Source organism: Heloderma suspectum, chromosome 2 (assembly GCF_057233095.1).
Source record: "Heloderma suspectum isolate Gila_16-S chromosome 2, 16-S_ref, whole genome shotgun sequence".
NCBI lineage: Eukaryota > Metazoa > Chordata > Lepidosauria > Squamata > Helodermatidae > Heloderma > Heloderma suspectum.
The window spans coordinates 134,910,712-134,929,642 of record NC_139459.1 but is presented as its reverse complement, the minus strand read 5'-3'; the positions used below and the strand labels follow the sequence as shown (position 1 = coordinate 134,929,642).

Below are 18,931 nucleotides of genomic sequence, written 5' to 3'. Positions count from 1 at the left end.
GATTGTACTCAATAAAGTATTTCCTTGTAAGTAAACCTGGATCTGATTTATCACTATTTTGGCACCCCTAAATTAAGAGTTCGAAGCCTACTGCAGGGGCAATACAGTAATTAACACAACTGTTGCACTATAATTATTCAGTGATTCCAACACATTGCGAAAAGCACACAGAGCTGCGTGGATAATCTTCTCACACATTTGATTGGTTCCCATAATCCTGAGTGAAATAACCACAGTGATACCATTTTGCAAGCATAGCTTTTTATTTAAGCAATTGCAGTTAATATGAATGTAGTTGCTTTCCAAAATGCTATTGCATTGATAATGCTTAAAACATATATGAAAGAAACCTTATTTTAAAAGTCTGTACTACATATTACATATCATATTTTTAAAGTCTACAGTTTATCATGTTTATAAAAAAAATACCCAAAAGCTATCCATACAGAAAAACAGCAGTCATGTTAATATTGCCGTAATGAATGCAGCAGAGATATTGTAGCCATTTTTATTTGTTTATAAACAGAACTGCACACCCAGCTATTGCGTTAAAAATCAGGGACAAAGCAAAAGTTGGATTTACAGCACATTCCTATGCATGTTTACGTGGAAGCAAATCTGTTTTCAGTGGAGTTTACGCCCTAGTAAATGTGATTAAGATTGCAGACTTAGATCACTTGCATAGAATGCAGAGTCAGGGATCTAAATAAGAATCTCCAGTTGAAGGCATATTTGAACTGAGTGAGAACAGCATCTTTAGATCTCATGCTACATCTGATCAACACAAAATCTGTCTAGGTCATATTGGTGCTGTTTTTCTAGACGTGGGCTCAACTTGAAAGTCTAATGCTGGAGAGGTGGTGCCAGGCAAACTGATCCTGTGTGTGTTCCAGCAATGCCATACGCGTATAGCTCTCCAGAATGTGGTGGAACATCTATTAATTTTATTTTAATCTAATAGATTTTAGGCTGTACGTTGTGTTTAGAAAATGCCCAAGTAGACGTCAACCTGGGTATTTAGTAGGTTCCTTTGGTGGCAATTTTAGCATTGGAAGTCCTACCATTCCACTCACATTGAAGAATGGGTGGAGGATAAGTTGGAGTTTATTGATCGAGAAAAGGTGACCAATAGGCACAAGGTTCTCAAAAGATATATGGCTACTTGGCTCAATTTTGCCAGTTTGAGCACCAAGACTCCTGCTTATCCTGTTTTACACCATTTTCCTCCTACTTTTTGACTACCTGCGTCTTTCTTTTTGCATTAGTCTTTTCTTTGTAACTGTCCATTCTCTTCCCTCCACCCCACTATTTTTGTTTCCCCATGCATAGGTTCTGTAATTAGAGGATAGCTGTGAGTTAAGGTGACCAATGGTTGGGTGTTCTTTGGTTTTATCTTTTCCCCTCAATATTGTATAAATTAATACATTTAACAATGTGTTATAGTATTTAGACTGTTATACAACAATGAACAGAAAACAAAACATACAAAACTTTTAGAAGAAAAGTTCCACATGGGTTTCATTATATATATATATTAGCTGTATCCCACACAATGCTAGCAGAAAATGTATACATTGTGCAAGTACTAGAGGAACTAGCATGAGTGAAAATGCTTGTGCAACAGCTTGCACAAATGGAATCCAAGTACTGAATTTGACACTTGAACAAGGATGGAAACAAGATTTCTACAAATGATAGCTTTGGGGCACCATTGGATATAACCTATACTTTGCAAATTTAAAAATCCCAGTAAGTTTCTGGCTTTCTTGGCATCTAACTTTATTCCAAAACCCTATTTAAAAGGCGCCACTTTCTCAAGATAATTAGTAGCATGTCTGACACCTTCCCAATCTTTTGAAGTATATAATTGTATTTGTTAGAAGTATGCCATTCCCTCCTTCTTTAATCATCTATTCATAGGACTAACATTCCCGTTATTTACTACTGTGATGCACAACTTGTTTGCAAGCATGCTTGTGCAAACCTAACTTTAGTTGGATTCTCCTCTTGGGCATAGTTCGGAACCTAGCTTCTGCTAACGAAACGTCATTTGTATTAGTGGAAGGAGACAGTTGGATGCTGCCCTTTATTTCTAATTTAGGGAGCAATCCTATCTAGATAGGCAGCTGCCTCTGAACTCAGAGGTGACCACCTATCCAAAGCAGGACAGGAGCAGCACAGAGGGGATTGTTCCCTTCATGCTTCTCCTCCCCTGCTTTTTTGGCTAGACAGCCGATTGTGGCTGTCTAGCCGCAGGACAGAGTGGGGAAGGAGGCTGCTGTATGACACATAGGATGTGCGGGAAACTCAACTGCATAATTTGTGGTAGTAACTGCCTGTACGACACATAGGATGTGTCGTACAGGCAGTTACGCTCTCCTCGCCCCAGAACATTCCCCAGCCACGCCCCTTTCCAGCCCCTCCACACTCCTCTTGCGAGCTTGGAGGACGGGGCTGTTCCGCGCTGCCTCCAAGGCAGCACGGAAGCGGGGGGAGGCCAGGTCTCTGGGAACTGACCTCAGAGCGTGGGCTCTGAGTTCAGTTCCCGGAAAACAACATATCCTATGACTGTCTAGCAGCCATAGGATTGCTCCCTCCATGACATATTATAAATCTACTCCCAGCAAAAACTTAATAGTATCCTATTAAATTAGCTGTTTCCCCACTGTAGTTTGCTACAGTGCTACAGCAAGATCCATATTATTTGTCTGTCCCACATATTTCTAACACTGTCTTAGTCTTTACCTTCAGTTTGTCTTCTCTACTATAACCCATTCCTTCAAAGGTATGGAAACACTTTCCTGCTCTATATTCCAATAAAGATTAGAAAATATATATTTTACTTCCCACCCCGACACATTGATCGGTATTGGACCATGAAATGTTTATGAAGTCGTCATCGAGGTCCTTACCTGTGATGTTTTTCTTTTTGGGTTCTCTGGTGATTCTCCAACTAAAAGGCAGTACTTATACAGCTCAGGAGGCAGACTAGTGGCAAATATTGGATTCCTCAAGGGGGTTACACCTTCCTGCAGCCTCTTAGGCAAGAACTTTGTAACAATCAAGTACCTTTGTCCTAAAAAACTATAACTTTACTTCAGGAGTTTGTGACAGCCACCACCGACATGGCATTAAACAGAATTTTCAACCCCCTCTGTGGTGTTTCATGGTTTTAGTCTCGTGGGTACTTCAATATCCATGCTAAAGCTGTCTAATTAGAGGCAGCTCAGGACTTTATGGCCTTTTTATTTATTTATGCATAGTTTAAATATCCCATCTTTCAAGCAGAATTTACCAGGGTGGCAGATAAAGAGCCATGACAACTATGGGTCTCTCTGCGTATTTTAGGCCCATACTCATACTCCCAATTTGGGAAGGGAGGGCAGGAGAGTGCCCTGCTTTATCTATACCCAAGCTAATTTGTATTAATGCATCAAAACTTTCAGAGAAAAAACCCACTTTTTGATAAAGTAATTATTTTCCAAAGAACATGAATTGAAACTTCAGTTCTTTATTTTTAAATTGTAATCTTAATGAAAGCATGATTGAAATACACAACTAGAAAACACGGCAATGCATGACCTAATATAATGTACATGGCCTGCATTCTGCATCTTCTGACCTGCTAAATCATAAAAGGAGGGAATTATCCATCTTGACACTGTACATCAACAAACTGCTCTGCTCTTTATCACCACCACACTTTAAAGGAAATAATTATTTGTAATCAAATACCACCTCCTCTATATTGTCACTCTCCATATACCGAGGGAACACAAAACCTTTAATCATCTTTGTTATGAGTGTGCCTCACAGATCCATCCTCCAGAAGGTAGCACGCTACACATTTGATAGTATTTTCTTCACTATACATGCATGTAACAGGGAAACAGTGATTTTTACAAAATGTTATTTATTGGTACCCTGATCAGAATATAAGTGCTATACACAGTGTATTTATTCTTTCAATACTGTATTAATATATAGTCCCCTTTATTTGACGAGCCTTGTATCAGCTGAAGTCAAAATCGGTTCATTCATCTAAGTTCTCCTTGAGTGTAGAATTGAGAATCCTGTTGTTGAGGCTGGCTTTCATTGACAGTTCTTTCTGTAATGTTTTAAAGAAACAATTATATCCCTCTTTAGCAGAAAGACATCACTAGAGGAAACACAGAAGTATACTGTCAGATTAGAAGTGATAGAGCAGGTTTATACCACAGTAACTTCCCCCTTCAGCTATATAAACCGGAGGACCACTCCTCTTACTCGTTGCCCCCAACAGCCCAATACACTCAACAGCCTTTTCTATCTCTGACTACTCCTCTAAAACATCCTTGATAGTTACAATGTTCTTGTTATGGTAATTAACAGTGCAATCCTATGCATGCTTACTAAGAACTAAGTCTCATTGAGTTCAATGGGGTTACTCGCAGATAAGTGGGTACAGGATTACAGCCTAAGCTGCTTAATGGAAATTACCTATAATGAACTGTTTTTAATCTTCACTTTCTAAACTTCAGCCAGGAACATTTCCATAATGATTGCTCACAGAATTAAACCACAACTATGTTGAGGGTTTTGTCAGCAACACTCTATACTATTCCAAATTAGTAATTAAGTCTTTGAATGACAAACCACTGTTCTGTCCAGTTTAATTTCCTGCATGGTACTTAAAGCATATTTCACTACAGTTAAAACATTTTAGCTCATTTCTTCAACCCCAGGACTACATTCTATTTCATATGGAATTTTTTTCATCCTGTCATAGCCAAAATCTAATTTTAGCTAAACTCCTCTATATGCTCATTCTCTACAAAATTATTTTAGGGCGCAATCGTATGCATGTTTAGACAGAAAAAAGTCCTACAACTCCCAGCATCCCCAACCAGACATGCTGGCTGGGGAAATGCTTGGAGTTGTAGGACTTTTTTTTTGTCTAAACATGCATAGGATTGTGTCCTTAATTTCCTCAACAAGTCATTTTAGACATCAACCTTCCCTGGTTATAGAAATTTGAAGCTTGTCTGTTGTTCATATTTCCATGTGACCTTGGTATACCCAACAAGTTAGTTCCAAGTGGTGGTTTAGTTAATGATTTACGTTTTCTCCATACCCAGCTAGAAATGTAAGAGAAATCCATTTGGGGGGTGGAGTTCAACGAGCTTTTCTAGGTTCAGCCCCCCAGACTTTGTTCCGGTTCCTACTGCAGCGCCCAACTCAGTCTGCAGCTAGTTGAGCCGGTTCATGGATTTTCCAGGCATTCGTGCATTTTTCTGCAATTTGCATGAATTTCTGAGTAATTTGCATAAATTGCTCAGAAATCTGCACAAATTGCGGAACCTGTGCAAAAAAAAAGTTCCCAGACTACAGGGAAAAGCCTGAAGCATGGTTTGCAAATGCAAAGTGAGTCATACATGCTGCAGAACTCAGTGGACCGGGGGGGACGGACGGACACCGGATTTCCCAGTGATGGACATCTCTATACCCAGCATAATACCAGTTTCTTTGAAGATTTGTTACCATAAACATGTAACTGAAGAAGCGCCATCGTGTCCCCAGGTTATTAGTTATATAGTGCTATTAGTGTACAAAGCAGCTTGTGAGTTTAATAAGGAGCTCACAATCCAAAACAGACTGTGAAGAAATAGAGCAAAGGAAATAATGTCCAAGCAAGAGCAAGGGATTAAGCCAAAGGCCAAAAAAAAAAAAAAAGTGGAGTTGAGGAGGGATTTCAAGGAAGACAGGTGACACAATGTATGTGTTCAAGGACGGAGCCCCATGCAAGCAGCAATGGAAAATGGATAGAGTTATGAGAGAGCAAGAGACCTTTGGAGGGCTGAGTGTGGTAGACCCAAGGAGTTGAAATCATGGGCAGGGATACAAGAAACTGTCAAATGATAAACGTGGGGGAAGGCTGGGAAGAGCTTTTTCAAAAAGACAGGACAAAGTGCCTTGGATACTACAGGGGATGGGAAGTTAGTGAGAGGGATGTTAAGGGCATCACATGGTTGTGGAAGGGTAACATATGGTCTGGCCACAGGAAGTAGTAAACGATTTTGGACAGAGGTGAGAGGGCTGTGCTGCAGCCCCACAAAAAAGCCTGCAGTAGTCAAGGTGGGAGAGAACCAGAACAGGTTGTAGAATTTTAGCAGGGGCAAGCAGTAGCTAAAGGATGGGTCAATGGAAAGTCTTTGAGTGGGGACAATAGTAGCACATGTGAACACTGCAGGGAAGGAGTCAGAAAAGTGAATGGTTAATGTGGTTGGGGAGTGGGGAAAGAAGAGAGAGAAATGGTGACCAAGAATTGAGAACAAATGGGATCAAAAGGGTATATCTAGAGCTGTCAGGTGAGGATCTCAGAGCAGCTGTATTTAACAACACTGGGGTTGTTGGAATGAGGTAGGTGGGGAGATTGTGGTGGATCACTGTGTTTTTTCAGGAAAGAGGTAGCAAGATCTTGGGCAGAAAACATTGGGTGAGGAAGGGGGCAGGCATCATAATGCGGAGAATAAATGTTGGGGATTGTTAGGATGGGTGTGGATCAGAATGGTGTAGTGGTGTTCCTTATACGGACAAAAATAGAAGAGCATGGATTTACAGCAAGCAGTCAGGCAGGTCTTTTCACTTCTTCCAAAAGATGCTGAACAGCACAAGACCTGAGATAACAAATGGAAGAGGTAAGCCAGAGCCATCTGTTAGGGGGAAGGGGGCAATTTTGTAACTTTATTAAAACATTGATATCCTGCCCTTCTGGTACAAAAGTTCCACTAAGAGCAGCTAACAACATTTAAAAGTGAGATTTCATAAAAACAATATAAACCAGGAATAGAGAACCATTTTTGGCCAGGGGCACATTTGGCAACTTGAGAAGTGTTGTGGGCATCACCACAAAATGACTGCAATGGGAGGCATGGCTGTTCACAAAGGACAAGTAACTGGCTCAAAAGACCGAGTACAAGACAGAAGTGGGTCTGAGCCATAACACACTAAGCAACTCCTCTGAACCCACAGTTTTCAGTGTCTGTCCCCGCCCCTTTCTTTTCCTTGGTGGCTGGGTGCGTTGCAAAGGAAAGCATCCATCTGCAACCGCCCACCATCTTCATTTCCTAAGAATGTCTCTAAGCCCCATCATACAGCCCAGAAGCATTTGTGGGAAATGCAGCTGGCAGCAGCTGGAGGACCTTCCTTTGCTTAGAAGCGATCCCAGCTGCCAGTGAGAAAAGGTGTTAATTAAAAAAGTGACAGGGATAGGGGACCTTGGCAGGTACCAAGAAAGGTGCCATGGGCACCACATTGCTTACCCCTGATATGAAACAACCAAGGGGACAGGTCAGCAGTTAAAACCAAAACAGTAACTGCCACCAGCAACACCAAAAGCCTGCTGGAATAAAACAGTATTCAGCAACTAGGAAAAAAAAAACAGCAAGGGAGGAGGCAACGCATACTTCAAATGAGTCTAGGGTTGAAATACGGAGGAGTTGAATCCTGTAGAGATTGCAAATTATGGAATGGTCAGAACACAGTGGCTTGGTTACCAACTTCGTCCCATCAAACTGCGCATATTTTACATGTGTTAGAGATCTCAACCAACTTGTAGTTGTTTCCAGGTGTAATTAGAAGTGCTGGTCTTTAGCCTTTAAGGGTACAAACTTATACATGTTTAGACAAAAAAAGTCCTACTGGGAGTTGTCTAAACATGCATATGATTGTACCCTAAAGCTCTTAAATGGCCTGGGTTCAGGGTATTTGAAGAACCACCATCTTTTTTTAATGAACCTTCCTTTAAGATCATAATTATAATCTCAGGCCCAACTCCCAGGATCCCCACCTTTAGAGGTTATGGCAGTAGGCAAATTGGGGATAAAGGTATTTTCTGTAGCTTCCTTGTAGAATACTCTCAGAAAAACGTCTTTGGCACCTATCCTATCTTTTAGACACAAAGTAAAAACTGTCTTGTTTTCTGAACATTCAAACAATGTTTTCTTACTACATTACTGCTTCTACAATTTATTTTGTTGGATTGATTGAGTGACTGGATGAATTTTAGCTTCTTTTTGTTTGGATTTTATTGTTATGGTTTATTTCTGGTTCTGTAAGCTGCCTTGAAGGCTTAGTAGCAGAAAGGATGAATACAAATGTTTTAAATAGCTAATACAAAGATGCAGGCAGAGGGGTACAAAGGTAGAAAATATGCAATGTTGAAAGCAACAAACGAACTCTAGAGTGGCTATGGTAGAATGGGGGAGACAGTCCAAAGTCACATGCCACAGGGAAGAAGCTAGGGAGAGAAGGCGGAGGGCAGCCAGGACCATGAGGTTTATAGAAACAAATGCTGAAATCACCAAAGAGCAAGGTGGAAATGTTGTCAGAAAAAAACTAAGCCAAGTATCCAGGCCAGATAAGGAAGTTGATAAGGGTGCTGGGCTGATGACAGCACAGCAACAGGAAAACACAAGGGAGACTACAAATGTACCAAATGAACAGTGAAGCTTCAGAAGGAAAGCAATTAGGGGCTGGAAGTGGCAAAGTTCGAAGAAGGTGGCCAACTTCATCATCATAGACATGAAGGTGTGTGGGGGGTGGGAAGGAAAGTGAGGCCTCTCAATGACAGGACAGCAGCAGTGGCAGAATTGGAGGCAGCTTTCAGTGACAGGAAGGAGTTTGAGAGTGTGAAGAAGAGCTTGTGGGATGAGACTGCTTTCTGGGTGTAGGAGCAGCAGTTCCAAGGGGTTGGCAGCAAGTGCAGGATGAGATTTGGAAAGAGATCAGGTAGGTACCATGATACTGGATACACACACCAAAAAGATACAAGTAGCAGGACTGGGAGACCGGAAGCCTCAGAGAAGAAGGGACACTGGAAGTGGGCAGAGAATTGCAACCCACTAGAGGGTGGAGGGAGGTCCAATCAGGGCGCTCAATTGGTGGTTTGGCAGTCCTCAGTGCCAGTGAGAGAGCTATATTTTGTTGGAATACAAGAAGGCACAGAACGGATTCCATTTATATGCACACAGAAACATGGGGGATGGGGAGAAAAAAATATAATGGCAGAAATTTTGTTGGGATTTCCTACAGAGAGCCAGTTCACTGTAGTGGTTAGAGTTGGACTAGGGTTCAAATTCAGGTTCAAATCCCTCTTCAGCCGTTAAGTTCACTGGGTGACTCTAAAACAGTCACTATCTTTCAACCAAGGTGAGGATAAAATTGGGAGTGGGGGACCCTGAGCTGCTAGGAGGAAAGATATCAGAAAAGCAATCACCACTAAAGGCTGAGGGCAAACAGTGTTATTTTGTAACAGTTGGTGAGTAAACTAATCCTACAGCAATGCATTTTCAGAGTTCTATCTAGAATTAGCCACCATTCATGAAGAACCTTTCAGACAGCTTCTCCCAGAAAAGATGATCATCATCCCATAATGCAAGACAACAATACAATCAGTTATTATTTGCTCTCCCAAGCAGATTTAGGGAAACGCTCAACTCCCATTTAGCCCAGGACTAATCTGTAATGCAACTTTGCTAGCATTAAAACTCTGATCTTAACAAACTCATCACAGTTAGTTTCTTCAAGGACCTCAGGAAACAAAGTTAAACACTTCACTTCTGAACTTTCCCTGGAGCGACTTCCGCTCGTTTCCTATAAAGCTATGCAATAAGGAAATACAGGTTAAAACATACCATGAAATCTGGATAGCTAGGTTGGATGGCAGATTTGCTTTCCTTGCACTCTTCTAATGGTTGTCGGTACAGGGAATCTAGAGGTATGCTTTTGGAAAGAGTCTGCAAAATGTAATTGTAAATATACACCTACTTGTCTCAAATATCATTAAATACAAAAGACATCTAATCCTCTGTCATATATGACTAGAAGAAAAAGCTGTTGTAGCTAGTACAAAGGAATGAGTTCATTAGGCAAACACTTCCGAACAGCTTCTCCTCCTAGTGAAGCTCTGAAGTTCAGATATTTCCACATCTTTGCTCATCACCCACACTATCCAACATGCTTGGATGCTTCTCACTCTTTAGGCAGCTTTTAAGCTTTGCCATATTATTGTGCAACCTTTTGTGCAACGTCAATAACCTAGACATTGGCTTAGCTTCTATTACAGTCTGCCACAAAGTCTCTTATCGGCAAGCTGCATCTGTTTTCTACATTTCTCCATTTGGAATCCCCCCGAGTTTTTCCCATTAGCAATTACACCTGATTAGGCCTTATTCTTGCCTGCATTGCCTTTACTGCATTTACTGAACTTCTTTGATTTCCTTCATATGTATCTACTCTATTCCTATCCCAATACACAGTCAACTCTGTTCTCTAGTTTCCCACTAAGTGAAGGCTCCCCTGTAGTCTCTTGTACCTTTCATTGCTTTATTGAACAGATTCTTATTTTAGATGGCATATGAGCTTTTAGGGGGGAAACTTTCTCATTAGTACAGCTTTACAAAGACCAGTTCTTCTCCCGGGCCAAGACTGCCACAATCTATTTTACATCTTGCATGATTACTGTAGCATGCCTCATTATCTTGTGGCTAGTTAAGAATTAAAGCCGCACTTTTAAGAATGGGGCAAAGAGCAATTGCTGTCAAAATGCAACAGTGCTGGGAACAACATCTATGGCTACAGTCTATCTAATTAGCTTTCTTTGCCTTGTGGGCTACGACTTGAATGCCAACTGACATCTACGTTAAGTTTGTAATTAATGTTAACCTACCATACTACGGCAATTAAGTTCATAGTTATCCAGACGTAGTCTCCAAGTCAAATACTCAAATCAGAATTGGTCATTAAATTAACTTCCCTACCCAACATACTTTGGGAGGAAAGCAACACAGTTACCTTCCCTTTCTTAAGCCTTATGAAGAATTTGCTGGTCATCTGCACACTTACATGGGAGTACATCACACTTAACTTAGTGAGACTTGCTTCCAGGTAAATATTCAAAGGATCACATTGTTAGTCATGCAAAATGACAGGCATGAAGCAACAATGAACTCTGATTTAAAACCACATTTTTTTCTTGCTTACTTCAGTCTTGAACATTCATGCTGTACTATGGCTTTTTCCTAACAAATACGAAAATACGAGTGCTTATCCTTGTTTCACCTGGATATATTCAATCAACAAGACATAATCTTATGCAAGCGGTTGTTTCCCTGTTTGGCATAGGGAAGTATTTTGTTCCTAGAACTATAAGGAGCAAATACTAGCCCCTATTGCAGGGGCAGGCAACCTTTTTTGGCCATGGGCACATTTGGCAAATGTGGGCACCACCAAAAAATGGCCTTTGAGCCCCTAATTTTCACATCAGCAGAAACTTATTGCTCATCAATCCCAGCTACTGGTAAGAAAATGGGTTAATTTTTAAAAAGTGGAAAGGGTAGGGCACCAAGAACAGTGTCCATGGGGCACATTGGTGCCCATGGGTACTACATCGCCTACTCGTTTGTTACTTCTCAGAAAAGCATATGGATCTGAGATGACATGCAGCATTCAGCTTACGGTAGACATGCTTCCAAACAACTTAGGATACAGGTTTGAACATGCTATATACAAAAGGTCCTTGATGAGTTCAAGAAAAAAAATCAGAAGCCAAGGGGTACACAAAGTGTAGTCCACAGGCAGCCCCAAGCCCAGTCTAGGGCGCCCCCCCAGACCAACAGATTGTGTGCATGTACATGTGCAGCCTCTGCCACCCCAGCAGACGCCCAATGTAGCCCTCAGGGCTGAAAAGGTTGCGCACACGTGATCTAGAGCAGTGGATCTAAGATATGAAAACAATAATGAGTGCTTTTTACCAGATCATTATATTCTACAGTTTGTTAAAGCTTTCCCACTTTTGCTTGTGGTTCATATTTAACTCTTTCACTACAGAAGTGGATCAATAAGGTGTCACCTGTTAGCTGCATGTCTCATTCCCAGGAACCAACAAGACCTGGTTCTCACATAATGCAAACCCATGAGTTGTTGAATTCTGGGTTGTGATGTGCGAACCCAGCCGTGCAAACAAGCCATGGTTTGTTAACCATGAACAATCCAGAGACTTGGTTTGGCTCGTCATGGGTTATTTAACCCACAAGCTGCAGGGGCAGGTGTCATACGAACCTGGTGAGTATGGGTTATGTGAGGGTTAAACAACCCTCGCACAATCCATGGTCTGTTCTAGGGTTATGCGAGGGTTGTCTAACCCTCGCATAAACCACACTCACCAGGTTCGCACAACACGACAACCCCTGAGAGGGAGTTGGATATGCAAAGTGGCGGCTGCACATGCCCCACAGCCATGGTGGGTAAATAACCCATGGTGTGCTGCCTTGTGCTAACCAGCCCAGAGAGAACCTGTGGTTTGTCGATGGGTTGTTTTGCCAGGCAGAGGGCAAGAGTGGTGGAAAAACCCAACCACACGTCATGCCAGTACTACAACAAAGCAAAGGCATTTGGGATACAGGGAGGGAGCAGGCAAAGGAGGAGGGAAAACAAGCAACCCAGGGATTAGGAAACAAACCACGGTTTGTTTGTCTGCCAGACAAAACCTAGGCATTATTTATTAACAATATTTATATATACTGCTTTTCATTTCAAACAAATGCTGAAGCAGTTTACAAAAGGATAAAACAAAAACAAAACAAAAAGGACCACACACATACACACAAAATATCATGAGGCTGGTAAAGATAAGCTCATGGCTGGGAGAAAGCCAAAGCAAACATATATGTTTTGAATAAACACCTAAAACACACCAGCGCTGCGGCCTGACATACTTCAGAGGGGTAGGACAACAAACCATGGGTTAATGTTATGTGCAAAGGTCAATAGCTCTGCCTTCACTGAACAACAGCAAAATCCTCTGTAGCATACAACATTTTTGCTAGGTTCAGATGATGCAAGCTTGTAGTCTTCTTCCTTTGAAGAAAGTTTTAGTCCACGCTGATAGATTAAGGTTCAATCTATCAAAGTTAGCTTTCACAAGCCACAGTACAATAGCCAGCACCAATCAAGTGAAGGTGAAATAAGGGAAACAGTCTTCTTTAAAGTCCTATTTTCCCTAACACTCATTTTTGCACCTAAGACTATTCTGTCAGAGGGGACTTTGGATGGTAATGATAAGCTGAACATAAAATGCGTGACTCGCGTATCATTAATGTCTAAATCAGGCAAGAGGTAAGGAGAATATTGAAGTGAAGTCATTTTGAATAAGCATATGAATAAGAAGATTAACCCTTGCAGATTCCAAAATGTTCTGTTATTATGACACCTCCTTAGGTATTTCTTCAATACTTTACTGGATTCAGTAGTTTAGGACAGAGCTGGCAAACCTATCTGGCAAGTCAAGTCCATAGTATTAGATGGGGCCTTTGAAACACAAACACATGCGCACACACTCTCTCTCTACATCTCCCCAATATTTTGCGGGGAGGACGGCCCTTGCTTCTGGTCTACTGAGCCAGGGGAATCAGACAGCAGTACTACAGAGTGGAGGCCAGACTGTCACAGCCAAGCTCACGTGCCCTGCTCATTTCCCAGAAATGTCACTGCTAGTAAAGCCCATGATTAAGGTAATCCAGCCATTGCTAGCTAGTTCACTATTGGGTTTTCATTGTTCCAATTCATCCTCTAAAATTGAGGACATAAGCACCCTTTATTTTATGAACTTCAGCAAGGTTTAAAAATGTATACTGTCATTCTTTCAGCGCCAGGTTAAGACTTTCCTCTACTCCAAGGCATTTGATAGCATATGATAAGGCTTTAACTGCTCCCGGCATCTCTGCTGTGATTGTTAATTGTTTTTGTATGTAAATGTTCTTTATATTATGTTTTGGAAGATATTTTTAAGGTTTTAATCTTTTGTGAACTGCCCAGAGAGCTTTGGCTACTGGGCAGGAAAGAAAGAAAAATACTATAAAAAGCAATTTGATTAATTTTACTTACCTTGGTTTGAGCTAACTGTTTGCCAGCAACGACTATGTTGTTTGCTATATTACTGCAGCTGGTTGCTTTAAGTACAGTTAAGTTAGAGGCTACCTGCAAAATATAGTTCCCATCAGAAATATGGTAATGAAGACTTCGGCAAACAGCACAATTACTTTCTATTCCAACAATTTTAAATCTTCATAAACATATTCTCAGGGGTGCTAAGAATAAATCGAACCTCATGCCTCTGTGACTTGAAGCATTTTCAATCAGCTTTGCCAACGGTGAGCATAACTGGATGGAGATTGCCTAGCCAGCATTGAGCTACAGACTTCTAGTAGCTTCAGCCACACATTTCTGTTTTGAAAATAACTAAAAAGCCAGGGATGCACTCCCACCCCAGGTATCAAGCCAGTTTAAGTTTGTGCACCCTACAACAGGGGTGGGCAGACTTCAGGCTTGCGGGATCTACTTTGTTTATTCCTAGAACACAAAATAGTGGCTCAGGAGGGTGGACATGCATTAAGAATGAAGGAGCAGGGTGACACTGAGCACACACTCAACCGAGGCCTTTGTCATCAGTACCAGAACCAAGCTCACAAGTCCTTCACACATAAAACCCACTCCTAGTTTTTCCTGAAGTGTTCTTTTACAGCAACCCAATTGTGATGCAGGGGGGGAGGCTTTTTAGCTGTTGCTATTATTTTATTTATTTGTTATGTATTATATCCCACCTAGTCAATCTACAGCAAATCACCCAGATATCTACCAATAGAACCTGATCTACCCTCTATCCACCCCTGCCCGACTGAACAGGCCACTGCATGTTTCTTGTAAATGTTTTTTATATTATGTTTTGGATGGTATTATTAAGGTTTTAATCTTTTGTAAACCGCCCAGCGAGCTTTGGCTACCGGCAGTACAGACAGACAGACAGAATAAGGGAGCAATACTATGGATGCTAGACAGGGGCTAGACAGCCATAGGATATGGTGTTTTCCGGGAACCAACCTCAGACCCCGTGATCTGAGGTCAGTTCCCAGAGAACCAACCTCCCCCCCACTTCCACGCTGCCTCAGAGGCACCACGGAACAGCCCCATCCTCCGTGCTCACAAGAGGAGCGTGGAGCAGCCAGAAAGGGGCGTGTGGGGGCATTCTGGGGGAGTGAGAGCGTAGCTGCCTGTATGACACATCCAATGTGCAGCAGCCTCCTTCCCCACTCCATGCTCCCATGGCTAGACAGCCACAATCAGCTGTCTAGCTAAAAAACCAGGGCAGGAGGAGCGCAGAGGGAACGATCCCCTCCGTGCTTCTCCTGCCCTGCTTTGGATAGGCGGTCGCCTCCGAGTTCAGAGGTGGCTGACTATCTCGATAAGATCACTCCCTAAAACGATAAAAAGCAATTTGATTAATTTTACTTACCTTGGTTTGAACTGACTGTTTGCCAGCAACAATTATGTTGTTCGCTATATTACTGCAGCTGGTTGCTTTAAGTACAGTTAAGTTAGAGGCTACCTGCAAAATATAGTTCCCATCAGAAATATGAAGGTTATGAAGACTTAGCTGGAGTCTAGTCTATAGCTCAAGTAGCATTGACTCACTCCTGCATTCTCCACATTAATACCAAATCATGTTGAGACACACTGGAATCTTAAAGAAGGGGTGTTATTGCCTGTTGGGACACATCATGTCACTCAATTACCCTGAGCTCTTTGCAATCATATGTGGTTTTAAATGGTCTGTTAATAGATTCCATTCTATTTTAATGAAGAACTATGTGCATCATTTCCCTCAGATTTTGCAGGCTGCTGCTCAAACAAGGCTTCTGGACTAAGAGCATCTACCTGCTTGGACTTGGGCTCTATAGTATTTCTTCTTACAGCCTAGTGAGATAAGGTATGGGGGACAGTGGGAGAAATCTGTCTCCTGAATAAAACTGCTCCAAAAAGACCCTCACACCCTCTCAGTGGAAGGGCAATGAAAATCAGGTGGACCTCTTCCCTGAGGGAAATTTGGCATACATTTGCTCCATACTGAAGAGGGGGAACTAACCCATACAAGCATATCCTCTGTCACAGAGTGAGAAAGCCATATTAACAGTTGGCATTATGGTACTGTGTTTCTGGAAGAGAAAAACTAATTGTATTCCAGCTCATCTATACACAGAAGACTTCAACTTGAAGGTATGTACCCTACTTCTATCAAGTAATCTTTAAAACAGATAGGCAATATTCACCTTGCGTATCTTGTTAGGAGTTGGAGTGTTCACACCAGTAGGCCGTTTAACAGCTGTTTTCGGAGTTGCAGATTCATCTCTCCTCACTGACTGCAAAATAAAATGTTTCAGTCTAGTAAACAACAATCCTCAGTTCATTAGTAAATTCTCCATTGCCCCTTTCTGAAATGACGCAGTTTAAGAAAGTATAAGCAACAAACAGAAGCAACACTACAACCCAACCAAGCAATAGCTCCAGCACACTTCCAAGAGATGTTCAGTATGTCAAACACAAGGCCCCCAGGGTAGTAAATCAAAAAGCAACAGAGCAACCTCGAAGAATGCCCCCTCCCCCACATTCATTCATTCATTCAATTTCTTAATCGCCCATCTGGCCGGTCACCCAGCCACTCTAGGCGATGTATAACAGTACAATTTAAAACAGTAAAATTACACATTAAAACATCATTTAAAAATACCCTAACCTACCCCAAATGCTTGCCTGAACAACCAAATTTTCAATGCATGGCAGAAGCTCATTAAAGAGGGGGCATGGCGGAGTTCCCTAGGGAGGGAGTTCTACAGAGTGCAGGCCACCACAGAAAAGGCCCTTTCCCTCGTCCTCACCAGCCTAGCTGTCCTGGCTGATGGGACAGAGGGAAGGCCATCCGAGGCTGATCTTGTTGAGCGGCCTGTCTGGTGCTGCTGGAGGCACTCCTTGAGATAGGCTGGGCCGGAACCGTATAGAGTTTTAAAGGTCAAAACCAACACCTTGAAATTGGCCCAGAAAACAGCTGGTAATCAGTGCAACTCCTTCAGCACTGGAGTGATGTGATCACACCGGCAGCTGCCTTTAATCAGGCAATCCGCTGCATTCTGCACCAGCTGCAGCTTCCGAACCATCTCCAAGGGTAACCCCACATAGCGTGCATTACAGTAGTCTAGACGAGAGGAGACCAGGGCATGTACTACTGATGGGAGCAGATGGTCGGGAAGGTAGGAGCGCAGCAGCCGTATCAGATGGAGTTGGTACAACGCTGTCTGGCTCAAAGCTTACACCTGAGCCTCCATGGACAGCTGGGAGTCTAAAATGACCCCAAGACTGCAGACTTGGTCTTTCAAGGGTAGCCGTACCCCATTCAACACCAGGTCAACATCCCCCAGCCTCCTCTTGTCTCCCACCAAAAGTACCTCGGTCTTGTCAGGGTTCAGCTTCAGCTTATTTCTCCCCATCCAGCCACTCACCGTCTCCAGACATTTGGACAGGGATTCTACGGCCAACCCTGGTGAAGATTTAAACAAGAGGTAGAGTTGCGTGTCATCTGCATATTGATGACACCGCACCCCAAACCTCCTGATGATAGCCCCCAGTGGCTTCACATAGATGTTTAAATAGCATCGGGGAGAGGATGGAACCCTGTGGCACCCCACAAGTGAGCGGCCACGAGTCCGAAACCTCCTCTCCCAGTGCTACCCTCTGGTACCTGCCAGAGAGAAAAGACCGGAACCACCATAATACAATGTCTCCAATGCCCAACCTCCCCAGGCGGTCCAGGAGGATACTGTGGTCAACGGTATCAAAAGCCACTGAGAGGTCGAGGAGAACAAGAAAGGAGCATTCACTCCTATCCAAAGCCCTCCTCATATCATCCACCAAAGTGACCAAGGCCATTTCTGTCCCATGCCCAGGCCTGAAGCCCGACTGAAATGGATCTAGATAATCAGCTTCATCCAAGTGTGCCTTCAACTGCATCACCACCACCTGCTCAATGATCTTGCCCCAGAAGGGCAGATTTGAGACTGGGCAAAAGTTGTTCAAAACTTGGGGATACAAGGAGGGCTTCTTTAGGAGCGGTTTTATCACTGCCTCCTTGAGAGCTGATGGCATCACTCCCTCCTCAAGGGAGGCATTCACCACCGCCCTGATCCCCTCACCCAAGCTCTCTCTGCATCTCATAATGAGCCAAGATGGGCAAGGATCAAGTAAGCAGGTGGTGGGCTTTACAGATGAAAGCACCTTGTCCACTTCATCAGAAGGAAGAAGTTGGAACCAATCCCACAAAACCCGTTTGCCACAGGCCGCCTCTCGCTCGCTAAATCCACGGCACACGGAATAACACTCGTAATCCGATCAATTTTATCCGCAAAGTGCCTTGCCAAAGCCTCACAGGATGCTTTAGAATGCTCCAGCAGTTCTGGAGCAACTGGACTGACCAGGCTTTGGCCCACGTGGAACAGCCTCCTGGGACAGCACCCTGCGGATGCAACAGAGGCAGCATAATATTCCTTTTTTGCTGCCTTCATCACCACGTGATAGGCTGAAGATACAGCTCTAGCCCGTGTCCAATCATCTTTGGAGCGAGACTTCCGCCACCAGCACTCTAGCTGTCTCACCTCCTGTTTCAGAGCTCGTAACCATGGACTAAACCATGGTGCAGTTCGAACCCTGTTCAGGGGGAGGGGGTGTTTCGGAGCCACCTGATCTAATGCCCCAGTGATTGCGGCATTCCACCCACCCACCCACCCGGGTCTCGACCAAGTGACTATTTGTGTGCTCCAGAGAATCCCCCAAGAGCGTTCAGGAATCCATTCGGATCCATATGACGCCTGGGGCAGACCATTTTACATATATTTGCAGTCCACATTTAATGAATGTATGATATACCCAAGGCAGTGTTCACATCCTACCTTGGAGATTTTTAAAAAGCGTGCAGCACCCGTTTATATTTAGGGCCCCAACACTTAAAAACCTGTAAACTATGAGTTGAGTCCCAAACGCCACAGGGAGCCAATGTCCGCACAGGAAGATA

The 18,931-nt window shown here is 42.9% G+C and overlaps 1 protein-coding gene across 7 annotated transcripts in view; it reads right to left on the bottom strand.

Moving 5' to 3' along the window:
• Positions 1-248: 248 nt before the first annotated feature.
• Positions 249-18,931, bottom strand: part of LOC146352786 (protein regulator of cytokinesis 1-like) — a 37,772-nt gene continuing 19,089 nt past the window's right edge. For 3 of the 7 annotated variants that reach the window (XM_084834858.1, XM_084834857.1, XM_084834856.1), the window contains exons 11-15: positions 16,143-16,232; positions 15,329-15,421; positions 13,924-14,016; positions 9,675-9,776; positions 255-4,108 (exon numbers count right to left, since the gene is read on the bottom strand). In XM_084834858.1, the coding sequence (XP_084690984.1) occupies positions 4,034-4,108; positions 9,675-9,776; positions 13,924-14,016; positions 15,329-15,421; positions 16,143-16,232 (453 nt within the window). In that variant the 3' untranslated portion in view covers positions 255-4,033. Of the gene's footprint in view, positions 4,160-9,674; positions 9,777-13,923; positions 14,017-15,328; positions 15,422-16,142; positions 16,233-18,931 lie in introns of all 7 variants that reach the window. The other 4 variants (XM_084834855.1, XM_084834859.1, XM_084834860.1 and 1 more) reach the window with 4 other exon arrangements.